Genomic DNA, 13158 nt, shown 5'->3' with positions numbered 1-13158 from the left:
TATAATTACTATAATACTTGATTTTGTTTCCATTATTAAACTGTTCTTAGCTCAACCCACAAGTTTTTCCCTTGTTTTTTGATTCTCCTATCCACTGAGCAGACCAGCAGTGATGAGTGTCTGTGTGGTACTTTGTTGCTTTGTACTGGACTGGAGTTAAACCATGACACCATCTCAGTTGCATATACTCCAATATCAAACTGTGGACACAACCACTAGGGGCTGCATTACTATGTTGCAGATTTGCACTATATCTGATAGAAGAGCTGCTGCAGAAAGTCAAAGTAGTTGCCTTTTAGACCACAAGATTTTCACCCCCTCTAAAATATCAAAATTAATATGCCACACTGGAAGGTATGGAAGTCAGTTTAAGAATGCTAGTGTTTGCTATAAGTTTGGATAATAGTGTGGTAAGTGTTGCTTTAAAGGTACCACCATCAGCTAATGCAAAAATAAGATTGCACATTTTTAGCAAGAACGAGTATTTATACCCAACTATACTTACTATGTGACTTACAAATACAGACAATAAACTTAATGCATTAGCAGCAGAACAATGTATATCTTTATGCACGTAGTAACTGATCATGCATAAATATTGCAAAGAGAGTGGCAAAGAATTTAAAAGCAAAACACCAGTGGTGATTTTCATTGGAGAAAATAAGGAATAATTAAGATGGAAAAACTATTAAGAGTTAAAAAACTGCAAGAACATGTAGTTAGTCCCTGTTCATTCATCTGATTTACTACAACTAGTAAAATAAATATGGTTGACAAGCTTTATTATTTATGCTAAAGGATCTAGCAAGGATTACAAAGGGCAGTAACATCTGGGCAGGCCGGCAGTTATTTATCTGGACATTTTACAAACGGCAGCAAAAGAGTACCTGCTTACTCATTTGAATTCCCTGAAGAGTTTTAAAACAGAGTAATAAAGAATCACTTATTGAAAGCTAATAACTGTATCACCAGAGGGGAGTGAAATAGCCACAGGAGAGTTTCTGAGCCAAAATACAGACTTCTGAAGCTTTCTGCAGGAATCAGCTAGAAGTCCTAAGGGCTTTGAGGCCAAAAGAAACCACTGCCATGGATCACATCCCCGTATTCCCAACGCAAGCAACACCATGCTCGTTCAGTGACACCTTCCCAGTGTCCCTTCTGCTGCATCAGCCACAAGCGCCACAGCTCGGGCTGAGTTTCACCCTTTTTGCCTCGAGTAATCCTTGTGGCTTTATACTGAAGAACAAAGCACCTCCTCTGATAGCTCTCATTCCTTGAGTACAGAAAAAGCTTTCTAAGAATTTAGATTTAAACGTTACTTAGCCTAAAAGTATTTTTGCACGGACCTCATGGGAACGACAGCATTTCTCCTTAGCTGCCTCGAAACTAGACAACGAACTCGTAAAACAAATTAAACTGTTGAAACATAAATTACGAACTGTGAGGGAAGAGACTGTCCCTGCACCTGCGGGCAGTCCCGGAGGAGACAGCGCGGAGACCTGTCCTGTGGGCTTCAACCTGCTCCCCGTCGTAGCAGGCAGGCACTGCGCCTCACCTTCCCCTGCCCTTGGGTTTTTGTTGTTAAACACGACCCGCACCACACGGCTGGATTCGCCCTGCCTGTCGCCGGGATTACCCAGCCGGCGCCTGCCACCTCCTCTCCCCTCGGGGCGCGGGGAGGACGGGCTGAGGGAGGGGGCCGCCATCTTCCCAGGGCGGGCGCGGGTGGCGAGCGCGCGGCGGCAGGTCCGCGCCGGGGGCTGCAGGGGGGGCCGCGCCCCCGCCCCGGCGTGTGAGGGAGCGAGGGAGGAGGAGGAAAGCGAGAGGGAGAAAGCGAACGGGAGGGCGGGGTGTGGCGGCAGCTCCCGCGGCTGGGCGTGTGCCCGGCCCCCGGTGCTGCGTGACCGCGCGGGAGGAGCAGGAGGAGGAGTGTGGGTGCGGGGAATTTCCTTGTGTGGCGGCGGAGGAACAACACCGCTCCAGACGGCGGGGCTGCGAGGAGGGCGCTGCCGCCGCCGCCGGTTGCCGAGCGATGTGAGGGGGAGCCCCCCCTGCGCCCTCCCCTCCCTGCCCCTGGAGCCGCCTGCTTTCCCCCTCCCTCCCCTCGCTCATCCCCGCCCCGCCATGCCGGACCAGATCTCCGTGTCGGAATTCGTGTCCGAGACCAATGAGGATTACAAGTCACCCACCGCCTCCAACTTCACCACCCGGATGGCCCAGTGCAGGAACACGGTGGCGGCCATCGAGGAGGTGAGCCCGGGCGGGGGGCGCGGGGCGCGCAGCCCTCTCTGGCCTGACTGCAGAGAACAAGGCGCTACCGGCGCTGGCTCCTGCCGCTCCCTCTCCCGCCCGGCCCCGAGCAGCGCCCTCGACTGCCGCTCGGAGGAAGTGGGGCTCGCCCGACTGGAGAGGGGAAAGAAAAGGAGCGGGGGAAGGGCCGGGGCGCCGCTCCCCCGGCCCGCGGGGCTCACGCTCCGCCCGCCCCTCAGCGCACGGCGGGGCAGGGTCGCCCGCCGCCCTCGGCTGGGGGAGCCCGAGCCGTCGCTTCTCGCTGCTCCTGAACGCCCGAGGAGCCCGATCCGGGCGGTTCCGCCCGCTTTCCTCCTAACTGGGGGGTGGGGGGAACTTGAACTCTGCAGGTTCCTCCGTCAGCCCCTTCCTTCACAGCGACACCTGAACCGCCTTGGCCTCCCCAGCTGCCGCGTGGGGCTTCGCCTTTCCGTGTTTGTCCTTTCCCCGAGTGTGTCTTTGCCCGCCTCCGGGCACAGGTGGGATTTAATCCTCTTTCCAGTTCCCGCACACAGAAATTTAAACGCACTTCCCCCGGCCACACGGTTTAAGGCAGCCTTCCCTGGGGATCTGCTCCCTCAGGGCCGTGCTCGCCCTTCGTCGTGCGGGATTCCGAGCTTCCTCTTCCCTGCCTCCTCCGGGACAGCGGGGCTGCGGGTGCCCGCTGCCAGCCGCTTTTGTCTCGCCGCAAGAGCCGGCTGCTTCTCTGGCTTTAAAGATAGTCGGGACGTGCGTTGAACCTGATGGTGAGAACCCACTCTGCCTCCCACGAGGATGTCTGCCAGCACTCGGGAGAGGGAGGCTCGCTTCCCTCCTGTTTCAAATCAGTGGGAAATCTGGGACAGGTCTGAACATAGTGAGAGCACATTCCACATCCCAGTCATACATGCACAATGAAAGGAGAAGCGTCTGTGTATCCTGACTCCTCTACCAGCTTCTTTGAAGTAACTTGTAGGAAGGGGGAATCTTACTTGTGCTGCAGATTAATTTGCTCCATCTACCTGTTACATCAGTTCTTACAGTGTGTGTTTAGTTGATTTGTTTTGCAGTAAGCATATATTTTTAAAAAAGCCTCTTCAGCAAAAACAATCTTGTCAGTTGTTGATGTCCCTTCTTACAAAAGAACTGCCACTAGCAATGGATTATTAAGGTGTCTTAAGTGAACAAAACCCAGGTTAGGTGTTTAAACACCCTTTTCAGGATTTTCCTGTTTTGCCAGTTCCCAAAACCACTAAAGCAAGGAGTTGAATTCAAAATAATCTTGTTCCTGAGGTAATTTTCTGCCCTGCAAGCTCTTGCACTTAAATGCCTGGATTTAATTATGCATTATTAACCCGATAGTCTTAAGATCAACAATTCTGTAACAAAGACAACCTCTTCCTGAATATTTATAGTAATGAATAATTTTAATTGCAAGGTAGAACTGCTTAATAATTGATTAATACAAGATCGAAGGTGGTATAAACATTTGGGTCAAAAGCAGTTTTGTGAGATTTAGAGATTTTTATTTCTGAAAAAAAAAATTGGTTTTTTCTCTATGTTGAATTTAGTGGGTTGGTGTTTGATTTTTAATGGAACTCAATCAGAACATTAAATCTTTCTTTGTATCTGCATATTTCTGGTATTAGATGCTGTCTGCTAGCTGAGTACAAAATTATCTTTAATAATAATCATGATAAAGAATGAGCCTGGTGAAGTTTGAAAGGCAGGAGGTGAGAGATTGCAGAGACAGGCAGTAGTTGTTAATAGTATTGATCTATCTGGCACTTCTGGCAAAATATCAGCAGTTCCTGCCTGTTTGTGCTGCTGTCTGAAAGCATGTGTGGAAATGCTTTTACTCTGATTTGTCAAAAACAACAAATACATTTTCATAGTTTCAAAATGTTAAATTTTTTTTCAGGCTTAGACTTCTTTGGTTTGGAAACACTCATGTCCTTTAGCATGACGTGCCTGGTTTTTCAGGTTAAATGTGATTCTTGGATAAAAAGCTGTCTATAAATTGTGCAATAGAGAAGTCAGGGCTCAGCACTATTTTATTTTTTTTTCTGGGAGGCTGGGCAAGAAGTAATTCATCAGCTTGTTATGAACGAAAGCTTATTAAAGAATGCATCTAAAAATGTTCAGGGAATACAGAGAACCTGTGCATTTCCAGTGGCACTGGTAGTGTGAAGCATTGGTTTCCAGTGCACACTGCTCTTGCAGCAGGCAGTGTGCTTCTGGGAATTAGGAAGTCTGGCTGTGTATGATTGAGGGAATGTGTTACTTTAAAGCAGTTAATAGGTAAGTTGAAACTGGTTGACTGCTGACTTTGTATGTGCATTGATTTGAACAAGTGACTGTAAGAGCTAGTTTATTAACTGAAGATACGTTTTTGCTTCCCAGGATATTGTATACATTTATTAAATCAACAAATTAAGTGGTTAATACTGATACTTAGAGGATGTCTCTTTACTACTACTGCTACTCCCAGAAAATCTGGTTCTGGAATGGAGTGTTAAACTGCCTGCATGAAGCCAGCTCTAGCCTCCCAAGTCTGGTGCTCCCTTGGGAGCTGGGGAGGCAGTGCAGGAGCACAGGAGGGGGAGGCAACTGTCATTTGTTAGCCTGAGCTCAACTGTCTTCAAACACTGATATGTTTTCACATCCCCACATGTCTTTTGCACTTAACATTGCTGGCTACTAGTTTTGAAATGCTGTCTTTGTTAATTAGTAGGCGTCTAGTAGTGTCTTAAAAGTTTAATTAATGAAGCTTTCCATGTTGGAGTGGAAGAGGCTTGTTAAGCGAGGAAATCAATAAGATGTTGGACAATTAGAAGTGTATAATTTATCTTTATATCTTTGTGGGCAGTGGAATTACCTTAAATCTGAACTCGGATTAACTGACCTCTGTCAGTTTCACAATATGGTTGATTCGTAGTATGAGTTGAAAATACTTTCAGTTTTACTATTTTATGTGATTGTATGCACTGATTACATACCATGGATCATGGCTTTTGAGATCACCAGAAACACCTGCATTGCAGTTTGGGAGCTGCTGCCTCTTCAAACACTTGCAGAAAGAGCTTCTGATTCTTTGCTTAATCTGTTTCTTTCTCTCTGTAGTGGAAAAGGGATTAGGAAAGGCATGCTTGTGGAACACAAAGTGATTTCAAAGGAAAAGGAATCATATAATTTCTGCATTGTTCTCAGATTAGGGTGTTGTTCAGCAAAATGTTGGGAGTATTTAGCTTCTTCTGAAACAAAATTGGTAGTGAGCAATATGTCGCAGGCCCTTACAGGTTACTGTTTAATCTTTACATGTATGATAGTGACTAAGATTAAATAAGTTTTAATTGATAGAGTGCAGAGCATGGTCACATGATTGTGGGAGGGGTTGCTTGAAATCAGTAATCTTGTCTGATGACTGCAGCCTTTTTAATTGTCTGTTTCTGTTAAAGGTCACAGAATCTAAAAATTTGTAGTGACCATTCTTAAACTATGAATGCTTAAAAAATCTGGTTTCAGTATTGCTGTTACTTAGAACAGGCACTTCTCTCTTTTATATGCTGAAAGTTAAGTAAAATAGCCCCTAAATTGTAATGAAACCTGCAAAGTAGTTCTAGAAACTGTGATCATTTTAACCATTTTTAGAAATTAGTTTAAAGAGTAATTGAATGACTGGAATCTAATTGTGCCACTTTTTTTTTTTTTAAGCATGAGTCAAGTTTTACAATAAAGAGTGGAAGTGAAGCCCATATTTCTGTTCTGTTTATTGGGCCCCAGTGCTGGACCAAGTAAGTAGGATAGAGAGCCATTTTGCAGGCTAATGCATAGAGAGTAGCAGACAGTCCCTGTGCTGAAGACATTTCCATCTAAGTCAGGATTGAGGTACCAAATTTACCCACCTACTTAAACTTAACTGCATGCACAGACTTCCCTATGAAGGGAGGAGAATGGAAACATTGAGAGAATTTAATATGTTACTGGAACATCTCCACACCATAGTGGCACTTGCCACTGGGATAAATGTGTTCTAAAAAGTAGAGAGGACAAACGTGGGAGAAAGACATAAAAGTGTACAACCAAAAGAAACAGTATAGGTCCCATTCCATGATGATGATACCTCAATAATTCAGTTATTTAAAAGATTTTTTTTCTCTTTAAAAGATTTTTTTTAACTTACTACTCCTACAAATGCAGCATGTAATTTCTGTATCAAATCCTTTTCTTCCTCACTGTCATTTATAATGCAATTTTCTATCAGAAATGGCAACATCTTCTTGCCACCTAAGGCAGTCCACAGTTTTCAGCTGGCTTGGAATGGTGTAAGGGATCGATATTTATTGAATTTGATTCCCCCTTGTGTGGTACAATTCTGTAATATTCTCTTCTGCATTTTGGTTGTGCAAAGCTAACAAGGGGAAGATGTAATAGCAGCATGGTAGAGTGGGGGAGTGTGAGTCTGGATACATGGATACACCTGTATATTTTTGCTTGCTACATTTCTAGGACTGGATTCTGTTTTCCTATAGTTGATGATTGTGCTTTGAATTTCAAAGTTACATGAAGAAGGTGTTTCTGTACAGTTTGAGAAGCAGTAGGAAGTGTCATATACTATAGTGTATTTTGAGAAATTTACTGTGCTTTCATGTATGTTTCTTTTTAATAAAATGTATCTTTATTCCCACTATAGCATGCTCTTTAGTAGAACAAATTTGCACACTTTTCTTACCTCATTACTAAATACACTTCCATAAATGCATGTTGTTTAAAACTTTTTTTGTGTTCCACTTCTGCTTCCTTTCTGGACTCATGATTCTCTGTCATCGGCATCCAAAAAGGTTTCTGGAAAAGTCATTATAACACAAAAGGCATGATGATTTCAGAAGGAGTGTGGGAATTGTTTTCTTTTTGAGAGGCATATACAGGATGAAAATTGCATAAATGCAGGAGCTAAACTGTACATCTTCAGCTGGAGCTTAGTGCATATTTTCAAATAGGCAGTTTAAACCTTAAACCTTTAACGTCAGCATGCAGTCAGTTAGAACAACAACAAACCACAAGAAAAAGTTTCTGTGCACCTTACCTTAGAGCATTTGGTGATGAATCAACTTCAGCATTTACCAAATGCTCCTGTTTCTCCTAGGAGGATGAATGAAAAATACAGATTTATAAAGAAAGAGATAATTGGGGGTTTTGCATTTTGAGTTTTCCCTAATGTTGCTGTATTTTTCAGAACCATCTTATCTGAATCTAGTGCTGCTAGAAGAGGGTAATGTAGAAAGTGGCAACTTTTGCATAGGTTTAACCCACCTTCAGTTCCTCTTCTTATCTTCATGTTGTTCTCTGTATGCTATAATATGCAACACTATTAGGTAAAGGTGAAGCCTTTATTTTCAAAGGCTTTGGAAAGTCACAGGACAAAAGCCTAATCCCTGCTTCAGAGTTCTTACAGTCCACATGTCAAGTGGATCTGGCTGATGAATACAGGTGGAGAAATGCAAGAAAACTTGGTGCATCTCTAGTGTAGTTTGTTAGTAGATGAAACACTGTGAAGTGCTTTCTTTTTATTCATATACATTGGAATAGTGGTTATTAAACACTTAATTCAACTCTTAAAGCTATTATTGTTTTATAATTTCCACCTTCCTTATGTGTGAGTATGTGTATGTATTATATACAGCCATTCCCTGTGTAAGCTCCAGCACTGCACCTTCTGAGCCTCACTCTTGACAGCCCAAATGATCTCTCAACCCCAGTTTCCCACAAACAACCTTTCCACTTAAAGCTCCACAGAAGTCGGGTCTAGCCTTGTTTAGGCTGACTCTTCCCTCTCTTGTCACAGGTATCAAGCTTCTCCATGCTTTTGAAATGTTTACAGTCTCCTTATGTTTCTTAAGTTCCAGAAACTCCTTTGCTACAGTGATTATTGGTGCTTTGTCCTACCTTTGTGGAGGTCCGTGCCTTGGCCCAACCCTGTCCAAGGTACTGGAGCCATGGCTGGAGCTCAGGTGGGCTTCACCCCAAGATGAAATGCCTCTCATGGATGGGCCAGTGGCAAGAGCATTCATTTGTTCTCAGCCCTTGCTCTCTCCAAATAAATCATATTCTTCATGAAGTTGCTAGAGAGGGAAGAAGTCGTGTTATAGTCAGACATCTGTCATGACAAGCCAAGATGTTGACTTTTATGTAGGGAAACAGAAGCTGGAGGGTTAATGTGAGAATCACCAGTTTAAAAGAAGGAATCAAGTTGTGGAGACAAATGAAGTGTTTGTTGAATAGTAGGGGTTGAATTAATTGTGTACTAAAAGCAAAACAAAGAAATTAAAAGCAAAACATACATATATATATATTTATATGGAAAAAGTCATTAAACTGAGTTCTGGAGTTTTGGTAAAGTTGATAGAATTGAAGAGTTCATGTAGTAAAGTCTGAAAAATATTCATTAAATATCTCTGGAATGGGGAAAATAATGAGAAAATTTACAGATGTGAAACACCCCAGGAAGAATGTCACAAATTATCTGAGCCTGTCAGACATGTGAAGAAAAAGCCAGATGAAAGTTTTTTTAGAGGAAAGTTTTATTATAATGAATATATAAAGATAAAAGATAAACTTGCAAAAGTCAAGTTTCTTTAGGAGTGACAGGAGGTAGTAAAGCAAACAAAAACACTCTTAAGCACATAGAATTTCAAGAGGAAAAAGAAGACATAATTTGTAGTTAGAATGTTGTAGTATTGAAGATAATGTAGGTATTGCCAAATCTAAAAAAGTGTGGTGCTGCAATTTTTGAGCTCAAATTGTGGGAGAAGGTAGAATGGAGGTCAGGAATAGAGGTGCAAGTAAACAAGGCAATAAATAAAATTGTGAACAAGAAAAGGAAATTTGAATTAAAAACAAATTGAGAGATTGAGTTATCTAGAAGCAGAAGTATTGTGATAGCATATGAGGAATTGAAGGGTCAGGAATTGCCACTTGGGGAGAAGCATTAAGAAGGGGATGAGGAAATACATAAAAAGTCTGAGGAAGTTCAGAGGAATTGGTATTGTCAGGAACTGCAAAGGAAGAGGGAGTGTGGCAGTGTTCACACAGGAAGTAGGATGAAAACACGCCTGAAAACGTGGGGGGAGGGCTAATGTGAAAAGGATCAGTGTAGCAAGGAGGTGAGCAGGAATATAGGGAAGGGGTAGTGCTGGGGGAATAATGGTGATAGCTGTATCCTACTGTGTAGTTTAGGAGTGGAAGAAGAGTTCAGTGTGTTCCCCAGAAAATATTATGTGATTCTTAGAATTATGCAGACCTTATGCGATATTATACATACCTCAGTTTTATTTGGAAAGAGAAAATAATTTACCTTACAGGAGAGAATTTACTGATGGAGGAACTGAGATAGAATTGTAACTGAATAGGCTTTTTCTTATGAGCAATGGTGCTTTGCAGGAAATTAGCTTGGGTGGTGTGATTCAGTACTTTTCATCTCAAGTATTTGTTTTCAAGTGAGTAGGTGTTGGACAGAATTTGAAAAATTTGCTTCTTTGTGTGTGTGAACTCTGCTTCACAAAAATATTTACTATGTAAGTGACATACTGTGCAGTGAAGGGTATTTCTTTAAGAGGTGGCTGTAATAGTTAACATGAAAGAAGCTGTAGTATAAATTCTAGCATCCAACTTGTTAAACCAAGAGGAAGTAGAGAGCTGAGGGAGAAGGCTGAAACTCTGCTCCATGATGTCTTGGAGCAGTGTGCTGTTCACAACCATCTGCTGTTTGTGGACCCCTCAGCAAGCCCTGATTAAAGATCAGATTATCAATGTAGTTCTAGCCTGAAATCTATAATTCTGTCTAGGCATTATGCTAAGTATGCATGTAGATACATCAAAACAGCTGAAGAGCTGATTAGAGCTGAACAAACTACTTTCACGTTCCTGAAAGCTTTGTACTACATTTAAAAAGTGTATAGGAAAGGAAAGTGGTAGTGAAGGGTAGTGGATGTTCTTACAGATTTTCTCATGTTGTATGATTTCTGTTCATTGTTATTGAAAGATTTCTTTCCTAGAATATGTGATTTCAAGGAGACTTAGGCTGTATTCTAGGGAAGTCAACTCAGAAGCAAATGCATTTAGTAATCATTTAAAGCTCATTCAATCAAACAGGATTACTGTTTGACTATTGCAATAGGAGTAGAAATTTTCTTAGCATTTGCAAAAACATAACCCCTGCTCCGTAAAACATGCAGTATGGAGTTTTGCAGAGCACATACTTTTAATAATTTGTTTATTTTCCAGCACTGTAGGTGTATGTTACACAACAATAGAAGAAATGCCAGCAGAGTCCTCCTACGCTCTGAGCTCATAGACTCAGATGCTAATTGTGCTGATGAGAATAGCATTGAAGAAGCAATGAAGTAGTAAATCTTTTGTAAGCTGCTTTTTGTTTGGTTTCGTTCTTCTGCTTAGTTCACTCTCTTCTGATGCTTAAATGGTCTGGATGTCGATGACAAGCTTTTCATAATAAGTATTTCCAGCCCAGTCAGTTCTAGGGGTGGAGTGGTCATGGTTGCTACTGCCTTATCTTTTCCCCAGTCCATACGGATGTGGCACTGGTGTAAGGACACGTGGTGCTTGGTTACACATAGATTCAGGCATTTGTCTCCTCTGCTTCAATCAGTTGGTTCAGTAACTCTTTCCTATTCATTTAAGAACAGAAGTTCTGATTGACCTGGACATGCTTCTCTGTTCTAAATTGCTTCAATTTTAAATGCAGAACTTCTTTGTCTTAGGTAGTGTTTTGTCTTAGGTGACAGTTGTGCATGAATTTACCTTCCTAATGCTTCATTGATACGGGGAAGTACCATATGTTAGATTTGATAGATGCCTCCCATGACATGAACTCTCTCATTATTTTGGTGAAGTCCACTCTGGTGATAAAGCTTTTATTTTTGCATCAATATTATGTAAATGAGTATTTTATATCTACTGTTTGGATTACACTAATAATTGCATTAAGTTATACTTAAAGCTGCTGAAATTCCAGTAGAATTTAAGATCATTGCTTTCAAGATTGTCCTGTGATTTCTGTGTTGAGCATCTAAAATGAATGGCACTTCAGATGCATTATTTTGTTTAAGTGTGTTGATACTGAGGCCATGCAGAGATTTTCAAAGGTAAAGTGAATACAGAGAAGTTGGAATGGAAATCACAGGCTGAAGTCTGGAAGCCACTATAGAACAGAAATAATTTTATAATGTTTCAAGAGAAAATAAGTTTTATCATTTGACACTGGATTTTATGTGTAACAATATACGATTAGTATTATAGGTAGATGGTGTTAATAAATTTCTACCCTGATTATAGAGAGATGATGTCCAATGTGCTGCTTTACCTCTGATGCACCTTGTTTTGACAGCTGGTTCTGTATGTCCCTAGGAATAGTTGATTCATTTGATGTGATTTGTCTTGCTCTCCTGAAGTCCCCTCTAGATACTTCTGCCATTCTTTGTTGTGGGAATATGGTGTCCTAAGAGTTTCAGGTGTGTCATAAACTAGATAGAGTTTGTGTGCCTTCTATTCTCTTTCAGGATGGACACCTTGTATGTATTTGCCAGAGATGTTTGTGGTACTGATTTATTATTTATTTCTGATAAAGAGTTCTCAGACGCCTGTTAAGACTGAAGTTTGATTTAGCTATGTTGCTGTAGACTCTTTTCTAGGATAGTTTCTTGTCCCTAGAATTATTGGATACCTAAAGAAGAAAAAGTCAAAGGAGTGTTGGATGAGGAGGGATAGATCAGTTTATAACGTCCAGCTGATTTGTGCACACACTGCAAAGATTCTCCTTTTTAGCATAAAATACATTATACATAGGGAGAAACATAACTGCTTAGTTTTTCATTGCTTTATAGAGATTGTAACAGGAGAGTCTGGCTGGTTCAAGTAGAGGTTTGAAGGCTACAGATACCAAATTAGACTACTAATATAGGAACTTTTGAGTATCTGGAAAATATTTTGATTTGTTAATTGCTTGCATAAATAACTAAAAATTCTCTTTTCAAAAACCTTATCACATGCAGAATAAAAGAGCTTTATGTTCTGCAAAGATTAATTCTTGTTGCTTCTGATAGTGTCCGAAAAGATTTAATACTGGGGAGTTACTGAATTAAAAAACCTGCAAAAGGAAAATCCCATCAGCCAGCTCATCATAATGCTGCTGAATGATATAGAGTGAGGATCAGCCTCTTCCAACAGCTGGACTCCAAACCATGAACGGATTTGATGGATGCTGACAGCAGATAGAAATGCAAAAACATGAAGATAGAAAAAAGTCCCTTGCAGGATGAGGACCAGAGAATTTTGACATGGGTAAAGGGTTGCTAAATCTTACTTGTCCATTTAAGACAATCAAAACTGGAACTTTAATCCTGTTGCCTATGTTACTTTATTTTACATGGTGATGATTCTTAGCATGTTGAAGCATGTAATAGTAAATAAATGGAGATGGATATCAGGAATTGCCTTTTGCAACTGAAAAAATATACAACAATTAAATATTAAATAAGGGAATTTTATTTACACACCCTCTCTTTATAAATGAGCAACTGTAAAGAATAAGTGCATCATCTATTAGATTGCTTGTGAGATCTGTATTTAAAGTCCAGTTATCTTGTCTTTGAAAGCAGATAGCTGCAGTGTTGAAGAAGGAAATATATTTCTCAGTGTAAAAATTAGTTAATGCAGGAGATGTATGTGTTCTGAGAAAGAGTTGGCATAAACAGCTTTCATTCTTTCTCTAAGCATGGGATTTTATTTCACAAAAATGCTTGATGTCTGTTTCCCAGGTAAACATTTGTTGCATTTCTAACTTTTTGTAGTGAGTGAAGCCTGTGGAAATCAATT

At 41.2% G+C, this 13158-nt stretch overlaps 1 protein-coding gene across 3 annotated transcripts in view; it reads left to right on the top strand.

Annotated features, from left to right (window-relative positions):
- Positions 1 to 1907: 1907 nt before the first annotated feature.
- ASAP2 (ArfGAP with SH3 domain, ankyrin repeat and PH domain 2) overlaps positions 1908 to 13158 on the top strand; it is an 82329-nt gene continuing 71078 nt past the window's right edge. The window contains exon 1 of one of the 3 annotated variants that reach the window (XM_079328017.1): positions 1908 to 2250. In XM_079328017.1, coding sequence (XP_079184143.1) covers positions 2125 to 2250 — 126 coding nt within the window. In that variant the 5' untranslated portion in view covers positions 1908 to 2124. The remainder of the gene's footprint in view (positions 2251 to 13158) is intronic. The other 2 variants (XM_079328015.1, XM_079328016.1) reach the window with 2 other exon arrangements.

Source organism: Erithacus rubecula (assembly GCF_903797595.1).
Source record: "Erithacus rubecula genome assembly, chromosome: 2".
NCBI lineage: Eukaryota > Metazoa > Chordata > Aves > Passeriformes > Muscicapidae > Erithacus > Erithacus rubecula.
Note: the sequence above shows the minus strand (reverse complement) of the source record. Positions and strands in the feature narration are given on the sequence as shown.